Below are 13887 nucleotides of genomic sequence, written 5' to 3' on the forward strand. Positions count from 1 at the left end.
TTAGATTAGATTAGATTAGATTTGGTAACAAATACGAAACAAAACATTATTTAAAAATCTTAAGAAACATTCGAATAACCTGATTTATCATTAAACTAACTTATATACGAATATCTCTAAATCAATAAAACTTGCGTTTTTGTGCTGACTTTGGTGAATTATACGCCAAGTTTTCTTTCGGAAATTTATAATGTCATGAAAAGTTCAGTTTTTTAGGTTATGCAAACCAAGTTCAAAATACTCAATAAACTGAAAATTGATTAAATTATATCATTTTTACAAACGAAAAGCTACACAAATAATCGATTAATAGAAATTTAAGAAACGTTGGAGTGAACAAGATTTTTCACTCCCAAAACATAATTTGAGCCCGTTTTGACCACGCATCCTTCCCGCACTATGAACCGCGGTACAGAGCTGACAAGCCCGACCAAACCCTCATCCTCCCAAAAAAAAGCACCCCCTCCTCCTTCACCAATCTCCGTGCCATTTCGCGTATAAAGGTAATCATATTCCTCCGTCTCCTTTTTCCACCACCACCACCCTCATTCAGCTTTTCCTCTCCTCCCACCCCCTTGCAAGGACTCGCTCACTCTCTTTTTTGCCTTCACTCTAACTCTCTCTCGCGCTCTCCCAACCACACCGAAAAAAGAGAGGAAAAGCTCCTCTCAGAGTCTCAAAATTTTCCCGACGATCGGTACCGGGGCCCTGGCCAGCCAGCCAGCTTCAGCAGCCCACCTCGGCTCAGTCGTACGAGAAAAGCTCCCGCGAATGGAACGCAGAACGGCCAAATGCTGCTGCACCCACCACGGAGGCGGAGGACAACCAGCAGCAGCAGCAGCAACTGCAAAGTGCTAGTAGTGCTGGACCAGATCCGTGCTCCCGGGCGGAGCAGGTACTGCTTCCGAGGCGTCGTCGTCGTCCAGGCGAAAAGAACCAGCTAGCTCTAGTGTGGTGCCAGTGAGTGAGATTTGAGGGTTTTTTTTCTCCTCGAGGTTTCCTGGGCGAGGACTTTGAAGGCAAATCGTTTCGCGAGTGAAGAAGAAGCTGAAGAAGGGAGTGTGTGTGTGTGATGGCCAATTTTCCGAGCGCAGATCGATAGCCGAAGGTGCGTGTGCGACGGGACCCCTGGACCTTCGCACACAGTAGTCAGTACGAGGGGGGAAAAAGGACACACGCTTCTTTTTTTTTTGCTGAGCTTGGAGCGAGCTTGGGGAGCGCGCAGGTGCCACTGAGGAAAAGCTTCCGCTCTCTCGGCGCGGGAGCGAGCTTTTATGCGATGAGAGCAGGAGAGCGAGTTTTCCGCGAGTGTGTAGTTTTTTGTGTGTCCCACCCAAAATATTCTAGTCTGAGATAGAAATCCAGCCAGATATGGCTGTTGTTTTCGTTCGCGAAATGAAATTACATAAAATTTGGGACGGTTTGCGGTGCAGGGCCAGCAGTGAAGCGAAAGTGCGCCGGAATCGCAGCTAGAGCTGTCCCCGTTAAGGGGCGGACGGGACCATCCGACGGGTTCCGGAATCTACGCAGCCCAGGACTGACTAAGGTGTAGGACCCTGGACTTGCCGTTTTTTTTTTCTTCGGCTGAAGACTTGTGAATTTGTGTTCCAGTGCTTGTGTTCGTGTGTGTGCATGTGTGCTTAAAGGTGTGGTACTGGTGGCCGCAGGACCCCGCGGAACCTGTGCCAAAGTTCGCGGAACGTGTGATTCCACAGTGCATCGAGCTTTCAGCCCAGTTTTCGCTCCAGGAGCCAGATTTTCATTCTTGTTCTTTTCTTAACCTCCCCCTTCCACCTCCCTCGACCTTCACCGATTTCCCAAACCCCCTCCTCCTCCTCCTCCCACCCCACCCATTAGGATACCAGGAGAAAATGTATTCGGCAAGCAGAAGCAGAAGTAGTAGCAGCAGCGTAGGACGATTCGGTGCCATCAATATACTAGCAATGCGAAAATTTGCTCGGTGAAATGAACAACTTGCCGACGAAGAAGAAGAAATTGGGGTGACCAACACACACAGCAGCAGCAGCAGCAGTCGACGAGAGTGTGCGCGAGAGCGAGCTCAGTGTGCAAGCAAACGAAACGAAACGAAACGGGGAGCAGAAAAAAAACCTCCCGAGTAGAAGAAGGCCGTAGAAGAAACACCGAAACAGGAGGTCGCCCAAGAAGAAGTGACGCAGCAGAAGACGGCGAAGCGAAGAAGGAAGAGAAGAAGGAGGAAAAAAAGTGCTCTTTAAGTCGGGTGTGCGTGTGTGCGAGGAGAAAGGGAAAACGGAGGCTAGGCGCCGACAACAAGAACAACACGAGAGAGTGCGTGAGTGCGTGCGAGTGCGTGAGGTATGAGATGAGAGGAGCAGCAGCGATGAGCACTTAAATTAGCAACGGCAACATCCAGCTTTTACCTCACAATTTTCCAACAAAACAACAACAACAACAGAAACCAACAACGCGGAAGTCGTCGTCCCGAACGAGGGGTAAAACACCCGAGAATTGAAGTAACCTAAGCACTCTCGCGCGCGCATACAACCAACCAAACCGCAAACGCAAACGGAACATTACAACAAGCGTTTCCACACCCGTACGGAACGTCCCGGAATCGTCGTAATCGCCGCCGCCAGGATGTCGCTGGATATCGAAGTGCCGCACGTCAGGAGCCCCTCGTTAGGTGTCCTCATACTGACACTTAACCTGGCCCTGTTCCTGCCTCAGACTATAAATAGGACGCCGCCGTACGTGCTCGCGGGGTAAGTCGGTGTGAACAAATGTTCACGCAATTTTTAAGCTCGTTGGTTCACGAACCTTACTGGGGCGTTGCTTACAGCAACGCGCCCGCTGGGGTGTAAAACGGTGCGTGAGAGCGAGCGGCGCCTCTCTCGCGAGAGAGCGGGAGCGAGTCCGGGGTTGTTCGATTTGGACCCGCCAAGCCTGGAACGATTCGGGCACCGCTGCGGGTCCACCACCATTAGGTGTGGAATGGACGGAGATGGGCTTTTGGGGCCCGAATTACCTCGTGCGGAATCTAGTCGCGGAACGGTGTTGTTCTGTGGGACTGCTGGGGGTGCCCTCTCGGGTGGTTGGGCTAAATTTGGCCTGTAAGATAAAGGGATAAGATTCACAACTTCACATGAATTCACATTCTTCAATGTATTTTTTAAAGGCAAACGCTTTAACTTATATCTCTTCTTTAAAGCTTATCGTCATAGATCGTCACCAGCGGTGACATTAAGTCTGGGAAGGTGAGGTTGGCTCATACAAATTTCGGCTTTTTTGTATGACCCAATGCCACCCATGATGATGGTATCAAAGTGTTTGGTTTAAAACCCGTTCCGTTTGAATATTGAACTTAACATATCAATATGATCCTTTAATCTTGTTGGCCATCTTTAATTTTTAAATACAATTTTCATCAATTGCACAATAACAAAAAGCTTTATTGGAAGTTTTGCCTAATTTTTCACATGGATTTATATATATGTAAAAAAATCATTTGGGAAACATGAATTGATTTTAATTTTGCAAAACAACGATATTGCTAAAACTGGATAAATTAAAAAAAAAAACAATCTAGTAAGACTCATTCGAACCCTGGCTCCTGAGCCATTAGATACAAAGATTTTCAACTAGAATCAACAATTTGTTATTTAATGTTGTTTAAATATGCAATATTCTTTAAAATAATGAAGTTTACTCATATGTCTTTTTAAAAGGTAAGGCTGTTTTAGATTGTCGAGCTTAGGTTGACCCCTAAACTATTTACGCTAAAAAACTTCAAAATGTTATCGGAATTTTTAGTGCAATCTGATGAAAACATTCTAAAATGCATTTCCCTGTGTTTATTATCATTTTTTAATAGGTTTGAGTTCATTTAATAGAAGTTTATGCAACGAGTTAAAAAAAGAAGATTTTTTCAGCACGAGTCGTACATTTATCCAACTAAGATTACCGGGTTGGATAAGTATGACGAGTACTGAAAAAAAATCAAGTTTTGCAACGAGTTGCTTACATAGTTTTTTGCTAATTCCGAAATTGCTTTTTCAATGGAATTTTATGTCAAGCATCTAGTTTCACAATAGAATTGCAAAAAAAATGTGAAATACCGTAGCACAGTATAGTAAAAAGTTTTTTTTGACGAAAAAAAAACAATTTGATCAATACTTAGATATATTGAAAACCAATGATTGCAAAACAACAGGCCAGGTGTAAACTGCATTTTAAAACACTTTTATCATTCAATTGTTATTGTCACGGGTCATGATTTCCATTTTTATGCTTTTTTATTTTTTCATCTGGTCATCTGGCTTAAATTGAGTTCTTTTACCAGTATTTTATTTTGATATCCATAACCAGTGTTTTCCTTTCATGGAGTAGTACAAATACTGGAATTTTTCGCAACCACCTTGTGCCTTAAGGTAAAAACGTTAGAACGAGGTTAATAAAAAACAAAATGAATACGTTGATTTAGGGGAAAGTGGGGCAAGTGTAACAAGCTAAGGAAATGCTCGTTATAACCCATTAAAAACGTTAAAAAATCTTTCGGATTTTTTTAGAATCATCTTATTCCTGAGACTGAGACTTTGATAGAACAAGTTTTTAAAAAAATCTTTTTTTATGTAAAAAATTGATTTTATTTTTCGTACGTTTTACTCAACTACGCAAAACGAACAACCCGTTGGGGCAAGACGAACAATGCATGAAAAAACATGCTGATTTACTAACAATTGAGCTATTATCATTTAGATACATCAGATTAGGATGTATTTAAAAAGTTTCTTTCATTTTAGAATTAAAAAATAATATTTTACTAAAAAATCGACCGTTTTTACGAAAAAAAATTTTACTTGGATGATAAATAGTAAATTTTCATGATACAGTCGACTCTCTGGTTGTCAATATCCAAGGGACCGTCGAGGAAGAGAATCATCAGTTTACAGAACAATGCAAAATGAAGACTCGATTGATTTTTTTTTCTTGATACCCAGCTATGGGAGAGAATCATGGCAACGTCCAGCAAACAAAAACAAACTAATGTTAAACACCCTTCAAAGCTTCGTTTCGCCAAGAAAAATGTCTATGCAAGCCATGAGAAAGTGAAATTATTGACAACCGGAAGAGATTTTTAAAGCAAACAGAATCCAAGGGACCGTCGAGGAAGAGATCCTTCAAGCAAGGGAAATTATCGAGGAATGAAGATAATTGAAGTATGCAGATTGAAGGGGCTGAAGAATTCATCGATAGATGGAGAATTATTGATATCGAGAAGATCGACAGCCAGAGAGTCGACTGTATTATTATATCGTGTATGGACAATTTGTTAAACAATAGTTTATCAGTTTTTAAGAACTTTTTTGTATTTTTTTTTTTTTTCATAATAAAATATGTTGCTGCAGCAATTCGTATTTTTTCCATACTAAAAATTCATATGGTACACTTGCCCCAGCTATGTTTTTAAAAGTTTCTTGAATCCGTTTCTAAATATTTGTTCAATATTTTAAATACATTTTGTGAGTATTTAACAAAATATATTTGATATTTTGCAATCATCAGTTTTTTAGAACATTATATACGCGAATTCCGGGAAGCAATATCAGAACTTTAGAAAATAATAGAGATTTCATATAATATTTTTTGTGAGTTTTTATTTTTTAAACAACCAAATATTGTTACATTTTTACAATTAGCCAGCCAAGATTTATGTCAGTAATAGATAAAAAAATAAAACTGTGGGTATTTGCATTTGCATTCAGATACAGTTAGACAAAAATATTGACCAGATATTTTTCGTTAGATTTTGTCTTTCATTAATTATGAGCAACTAAGGCTGGTACAAATTTTATTTAAAGTTTTTGTCACCCCAAAAAATCAGGAGGCAAAAAAAAAATTTCCAAAACACTTCAAAATTTCATTAGAAATTAAAAATTTAAGTGCAATCAGCTGAAATTGGTGCAAAATGCATTACCCTGCGTTTAAAATTATTTTTAGCATTTTTGGGTTGATTTAAACATCTTTAGAACTTTGAAAAATTTTCGATGTTTTCGTCAAATCCTACTTTTTTTAAAAACTAATGATTGCAAAACACTGAACTAGTGCAAAATGCATTTTAAAACACTTTTTGCATTTAAATGTTGAAACTATGTTATTCAAACTTTTATATTTTTTTCATTTTTTTGCTCCCAGGACAAAAACTTTGAAAAATATTAGCATCGGCCTAATGAAAAAATACTGTAAAAAATGACAATGGGTAATGCTCTACCAACTCACACGAAATCGGGAAAAAACGTATTTTTCGTCGAGAAAAACACTGAGAAAGTTTTAAAAAACTCTGCCATTTTCCGTTACTCGACTGTAAAAAATTTGGAACATGTCATTTTAAGGGAAATACATTAAATTTTCGAATCTACATTGACCCAGAAGGGTCATTTTTTTCATTTAGAACAAAATTTTTCATTTTAAAATTTCGTGTTTTTTCTAACTATGCAGGGTTATTTTTTAGAGTGTAATAATGTTCTACAAAGATATAGAACAGACAATTACAAAATTTCTACTGCTCTGTGAGTTGGCTGAGAATTACCCCAATATTATTACATTTGTGCATCCCGTTGTTAGCAAATCGACTTCTTGAAACCTTTCCTTTCGCCAAAAACGCCAGATGAATGAGACTGACTTCATTTTTTTTTATTTGACAAAAAAGTGTTGGCAAAAACGAGATGGCACTATACTTTGATTTCCGATTTATTTTTATAGTATTTCTGATATTAAGATTTTTAAATCAAGAGAACTATATTCATTAACTTTTCATTATCTTTTAAGTGTACCTTCCATCGGATGAGGAAGTAAAATGTCGGTCCCGGCCTTGGTTGTTAGGCCGTTAAGTCATTCCAGGTGTAGGAGTCGTCTCCATGCCATAAGTACAAACAACACACCAAACCAAGCCTACTCCGGTGGAATCGCTGGCGGCGGTTGGACTCGCAATCCGAAGGTCGTCAGCTCAAACACTGGGGTGGAAGGTTCCTTGGAGTAGAAAGAGTTTTGGGTGCTCTCCCCATTCAAGCCTTCGGACTCCTAGGTTCGAGCAGAAACTTGCAATAGAGACCACAAAAGACCCGGGGGTCGTTAATGTGGATGGTTTGATTTTGATTGATCTTTTAAGTGTACCTAATATAAAAAATATATAAATTTAAATTAAAGCCATAGTTTCAACAATTGAATAAAAAAAGCATTATTGAATAAATTTTACAACAAAGTTGTTTCATAAACGATTCGATTTCATACAATTTTAAATGAAAAAGAAATTAAAGTTACTGAAATGGATTCATGACACAAAAAAGTTGAAAACAAAATGAAATAATAATATCCATGCAAAAAACATCACAGTTTTAAACAAACATCGTTTACAAAGATGAATTTTTATAATTCAGAATTATGAAAACATTGGTTTTCTTTGAATTTTTGAACTTCTTGACAAAAATACTTATCTGATCAATCTTATATGGATTATCATGGCAAGTTTTTCATTTTAGTGTTTAAACATTCCCTGAACTGTTTGACATTGATTTGTTCAGGTTTCGATTCTTAGTCTGAGTATACGTGAAGGTAGGTCTACGACCTTTTTCCGAAATGTTCATTTTTAGAGCAGGACCTCAGTGAGGAAGGCAAAACTTCCCCAACAATGTTTCAAAATGTTTTAAAATTGAACAAATTGCGTGACATTTCCTCCCAATTACTCACTTTTCCAGTTGTTCACAAATAACCATAAAATTGAGCACGTTCTCGCCAACCAGTCGTACCTACAAACTGTTTATTGAACCGCAAAATGCAACGTGGCTATAAATTTGCCTAATTCGACTTTGCTGTTGACCCCACCCCATGGGAATCATCTGAAACCTAAATGCAGTAAAGCATATTTACTGACCACCTCAAAGTGGACACGCCACCACGCGAAAGAACTCACCTAATTAAGTGCCGGCTCGGCCACCCACTCCAAGTTTCCACCCGAATAGAGCACGGTACTATTTGGACAAGGCGCCAGCGTGCGAAAGCGTGTCAATCGGTCATCGCGTTCGCTCGAAATTCGTCATTTCGACGGGGCGTTGGCGCTGGTCGCGAGACTCGGTGACCAAGGCTATCAGCAAATACGGGGTGAGACAGTGTCAAGGGGATTTAAGCTGAATGTTTTTGATCGGAGGAATTAAATTTGAAACATAGAAACAAAAACTTTAAAGTCCTGCAATCTACCAAGTTTTTTGAAAGAAGAATTAAGAAATGCTTGTTCGTAGAATTTGAGGTTCTATTTACATTCATTTCCCAACTGTTTTCAACAAAACAGCACGTCAATAATGACCAAAATGTCCACTCACAAGAAGTCCAAAAATCTCCGTTTCGTGACAAACTCAATCCCGATTCCCCAAAACCACCAAATGCGTGCAAGATCGCTCACGTATAGCATTTCCCCCAAAGCATTCCAGAACTGACCACGCGGGCCAGCAAAATAGCACACGAACTCCATGAAAACGTGTGCAACTCCACACTCACACACTTCCTGCTGAGCTTTCTTGTTTCCGTTCCGGTCCGTTGGAGGAGGGCAGGGAGGGGGAAGGGGCTTTTTGTGGTGCGGCCAGAACGTGACAAACTCGCTTTCCACTGGCCACGAGGCCACTACGATGACCTATATTCGGTGTGAGTAGTGGCAGTTTGTGCAGTATCGGCACAGGACCATTTGTCCGCAAGTGCCTAAATACCCCCCACCCCCCTTCAAGAAGTGGAGAAAATGACCACAAACTCACACACACACACACACTCACGCGATCACACCAACACCAGCATAGTCGGGTGGCATGACGTCATTGCCGACATGTTTTGGGATTTGGGGCGGCTCCTCGAAGAGGTGCGGATAATTGGATGGGGAGTTTGGGATTGGCAGAGGCCTCGATAGTCCTCGAGGAACTCTCTTTTGCGTGTGCTTGTGTCATTCTCAACGACAAGCATTAGTTTGTTGGTTTGGGCGCGTTGCGTGACTTCGATCGACCGAAAACGGCATTATCAGCCGATTTCGATTGTGGCAATTCATGGCGAATCACTTCATTACGATTTGGCAGGGGAAACGTGGTTGATTGTTTGTTTACGTCTAGTAAAATAACTCGTTGAATTCAAACTATATTTAACCACTTTAATAATATCATTCAGAAGAAAATTAAAAACAGTTATAAAATAACTTCCAGAAAAATACAAACTTAAAACACTTTTGTTGCAGGTTGCAGGCAATTTCACAAATGAAAAGATTTATATTTATCTATTTGAACATTCTCTTCCTATTTTACTAGTAAAATAGTACTGTTTGAACAAAAAAAACTCATTTCAAAACTATTTTATCCAGAGCAGCAAAACACTGCCTCCAAATTGCCTGTTCCATAACTGTGGGATGTTATTGTGCCTCCCACAATTGGGTCCTAAAATGAAGCTTAGATTGCTGATATTATTGTTTACAGCGATAAAGCTTATTTTTCTGAGTACAATGACCCTTTGTTCAACCACAAAGAGTTTAAAATGGATTTTTAAATCAATTTTGAAAAATTAACCTCGCGATCCTTCATGACAGAAAAGCTCCTACTTGACAGCTCGTTCCAAGGGGACCATAGTTGATCCATCGAAAAAATGTTGTCTTGTCAAAAAAATTTGTTGCGTTAAAATGAAAAAAAGTGTTCAGAAATGGTTTTTAATCGTGTTTTTTACCGTTTTACATAAAAATTGACATAGGGCTTTAGTACCCAATTGTGGAACACCTAAATTTAATTGATATTTTCACAAAAAAAGTTATCAGACCATGTTTAAAACATCACTTAGCATGAGTTTTATTGGTTTCAGAGTGTGAAGTATTTTTTTTTCTAAAAAATGTGTACTCCTGGAGAGAAAAAAAAAAGTTTGTTCACATCGTAAGAAAAAAGTGATCCGAATTTGTGGATTTCAAGGGTCAATGTTTTTCTTTAAAAACTTGATATAAAACATAAAAATGTACAGCAAGTCCATGTCTATGATTTGTTAAACATTGGCAGATCTGTAAACTGTTCCAAATATGATTAATGACTGTAGATGATTTAAAAAATAATAAATATTATGCATTCTACAAATAATGTTGTGTTCTTCCATAAATTAATTTTTTTTTGTGTTTTAATTGTGAAGGTTTTTAACAAGCCACTGTATCGCTCATGAAAATGGAGGGATTTTGTTGAACCTTTTTTTAATGAGAAAAAATATACTTTAGAGCATGTTTTGTTCAATGAAACCATTTTGAAACTATTGATCGATTTGGCAATGAAAATTTAAATTTCTGTATAAAAATTTTTTTGCCTCCTAATTTTTAAAAGGAAATTTTGGGAAAAAGCTTGAAATCTAATTTGCCACGGCAGACTCAAAGTTATAATTTAAGGATTTTTTTTTCAGTTTTCCAAAAATATTTTTCTCAAATAACTGTATACTTTAAGTATTTTAAAAAAGCAAAAAAAAAACGAAAAAATCGAAAATGTATATTCAAAAGTGCTAAAAATGTACTGGAAAAATTAAGAAACACCAAACTAAGGAGGGTTCATTAGATTTTTGCAAATAATTCCACGATTTATTGATTTCGTCTAAAATATGAATTGAGAAAAAATAATTATTTGTAGACCTTTTTCAAAATATAAACCTGGTTTTAAAATTTAGATTTTTTGTTTGTTGAAAAGATCAGAAAATTTCACAACAGTTTAATATTTTAATATTGAAAATCAAACCAATGCTTTTCTAGGAATCTTTAGTTGAAAAAGAAACTGGTCAGTTAGGTTATATGTACTTAGAAAAACTCCAAAGATTAAAAAAATTATAAAATTTCCTCAGTTGAAAAAATCGTATGTGTTTTTTTTAGTATTTAAAAAAAAATATTTTAAATATTTTTAAAATGCAAACACACGAAAAAAAAATTGCAAACACACACTCAAAAGCGGAATTAACTTAAGAACAGTACATTTAAAAAAATGTTGAGTTCTTGCAAATTTGATTCGGGGTTTTGAAGCGATTTTCAAATGTTTTTTTTTCGATATTTTCAAAAACATATTTTTTTCAAAAAATGTATTTCCGGACCCCGATTGGCTCAAAAGATGTATTCTTCTTCTTAGTCCTCAGAAAAATTTGAAAATTAAAAAAAAAACAAATATTTTGGGAATTCGACTTTTAGTGAAAAAAAAACTAACTAAATCCACCTATGTCGTTGATGCCTTCCTCACTATTTACCAACAATCGATGATTCGATGGTTTTCGACACAAATTTCATCTAGTTTTTCTTAAAATCCGCAATAAAAAATTACACAAATATCACTTAAGAGGTCAAAATTCGAGACAGGGTTACCAGATCTTTAATGTTTTAGACTCGTTGGAAAGGTGTTTCGATTAATTAACCAAAGTAAAATGGATCTGGACATAGTTTAAATACATTTAAGTGATCCGGCTTCCAAAAAGAACATAAATATGACTTTAGTGGGCACAACTTTAGACAGGGTTGCCAGATTCTCAATGGGTCGGATGAAGGATCTGGCATAGTTTTAATACACTTAGGTGAGATCCGGCTCCACTATGGGGTATTTCCATATAAGCGAGCGGCCAAAAATATTTTTTTGCTTTTTTGTGACTTTTTTGTGTTGTTTGTACTTCGTATAATGAAAACAAATGAAATGTGATATTTTTCCAAAAAAAAAAGTTTAATTTTCGATTTTTTCATATATTTGAGGTCACATGCATTAAAGTGGTGAATTTTAATATTCTTGCTCTGTCTATTTGATGCACGGAATGGCGGTTTATGCTATGTTAAAGTTTCTGGTTTACGTTCAATCTCCCTCCCCTTTTTCTTGAGTTAAAATCCACCTCTCAATTCAGTGAATTTTGAACCTACCACTTTCAAACTCCGGATTTTTCTTAGTTAGAATGTTTATTTTCGAAAAAAAATACCAAAAAAATAATTAGAGTATGTCGGTTTTTCGATTTATGGCCGCCTGAAACCCCATAGTGGGCTCGCGACAATTAAAAAAAATCAATTACCTAACCATGATGGTATATGAGTCGATTTCCGATCACTTATCTAACATACGAATAAATACAAAAAACATTTTTTATACATAACTTTTGAACTACTTATAGAAACTTTATAAAATTCAATAAGTGCGTAAAGGACCTTAAACCAAACCAAATGCAACTGGTTTGACCAAAATTAGTTCAGCCAGTTTTGAGAAAACTCAGTGAGAATTTTTGTCACACACACACACACACACACACACACACACACACACACGCACATATTTGTTCAGTTTTCGATTCTGATATAGGTAAACATGAAGGTGGGTCTACGAGCTTTCTGTGAAAAGTTCATTTTTAGAGCAGAATTATAGCGTTGCCTCAGTGAGGAGGGCAAAAAGATAAAGAATTTGATACATTTACATACCCATTTTGCATGACCAGCTCCCTAAATTGCAAAATGACTTCTTAGACAGAGGAATTACAAGGACGAAGTTTCATTCAAATAAAATAATTCATAGAAAAGTAGATTTGCGAAAACGGAGAGAACTACCCAATTAAGATTATAATTAGAAGATGTAGAACAGGTTCAGAACTAAAAATAAAAAACAATAAATCATCAAAATATATGGAAATAACAATGTCAATAATAAACAAAAAAAAACCAGAGAAGTAATATTTTTCACTCACATTTTTAGTTCCGAATTTCCGTGTATTGCTACTGAAATTTAGAATCCCGAGTACCCGGGCAGACGGTAATAACAAAATTCATGCCATTTCAAAAACAAATACTGTTAAAATATCAGAAAGTGTTATGGAATCTTATTGAAAATCCATTTTTGCATAAGGCTTTAATAACAGTTTATGTTATCATCACAAAATTTGTTACTGGTCTGATATTGGTTGAGAGCCAACACAACTTTGGAATAATATTTTTTGTTATGGAAGAATACCTCCAACTGTTATTGGGATGATCGGATTAGTTGTTAAAATAACAAAAAAATAATAACAAAGATTTGTTCGAAGAATAACTAACAATGTTATAAGTCTGTTATTACAATAACAATCCAATAACAAAAAAATCATAACGACGAATAACAAATCTTGTTACAAATAACATAAAATGTAATTGGCCTAGTATTTTCAAATAACAAACAATGTTATTCCCAAGATATTTCCGTCTGCTCGGGATAGCCAAAATCACGTAATTGTCAGGAATATCTGCACCTGGCAAAAACAATTGTTAAAAATGTGCAACCATTGCAAATTGACTTTTGACTTTATTTTTTTTATTTGCATAAAACTATGTCCCTGCATTTCCAATGTCAAAAGAAACTATTTTGCACTTTAGCTTTTTCATACATAAGCATGTGAACTCTCGAAAAAAAAAATCAATTGATTTTTATATATTTTAGGGATTTTATAAATTTTATAAAATAATAATATTTTTGGAAAATATCGATAATTCAAAATTTTAAAATTCATGTTGAGTTACATAATCTCATTTTTTATCGAGATAATTGCTTTACTATTTTTTAAAAAGTTCTTCGATTTCAAGTGAAAGGCATGTTTGGGAGACAAATTTCAAACATGTTAAATTTTTTCAAAACTATTTTTTTCAATAGCCCTATATATTGCAAACAACTTTGCCAAACTCATTATCGCACGTAACCTGCTTCTAACACCAAAATACATCCCATTGGGCGACCGAGACGCGTTTTGGAAAATCCACGAATGACTCCACGACCCTAAACGAAATGGCCTCCACAATTAGGCACCGCCGGTCATTACGTCTAGCAGGGGGGCACTGCTGCGTGCGCCATACCATTAGTGTCAACGTATGGCTTCCCGTCGCAACGC

General features: G+C 36.8%; 1 protein-coding gene across 14 annotated transcripts in view; it reads left to right on the plus strand.

The window, feature by feature from the left end:
- Positions 1-726: 726 nt before the first annotated feature.
- LOC6040746 (gamma-aminobutyric acid receptor subunit beta) overlaps positions 727-13887 on the plus strand; it is a 144688-nt gene continuing 131527 nt past the window's right edge. For 4 of the 14 annotated variants that reach the window (XM_038263979.1, XM_038263981.1, XM_038263983.1 and 1 more), the window contains exons 1-2: positions 727-960; positions 1858-2741. In XM_038263979.1, the coding sequence (XP_038119907.1) occupies positions 2617-2741 (125 nt within the window). In that variant the 5' untranslated portion in view covers positions 727-960; positions 1858-2616. Of the gene's footprint in view, positions 965-1259; positions 1647-1857; positions 2742-13887 lie in introns of those variants that run through there. The other 10 variants (XM_038263973.1, XM_038263982.1, XM_038263970.1 and 7 more) reach the window with 9 other exon arrangements.

Source organism: Culex quinquefasciatus, chromosome 3 (assembly GCF_015732765.1).
Source record: "Culex quinquefasciatus strain JHB chromosome 3, VPISU_Cqui_1.0_pri_paternal, whole genome shotgun sequence".
Lineage (NCBI taxonomy): Eukaryota > Metazoa > Arthropoda > Insecta > Diptera > Culicidae > Culex > Culex quinquefasciatus.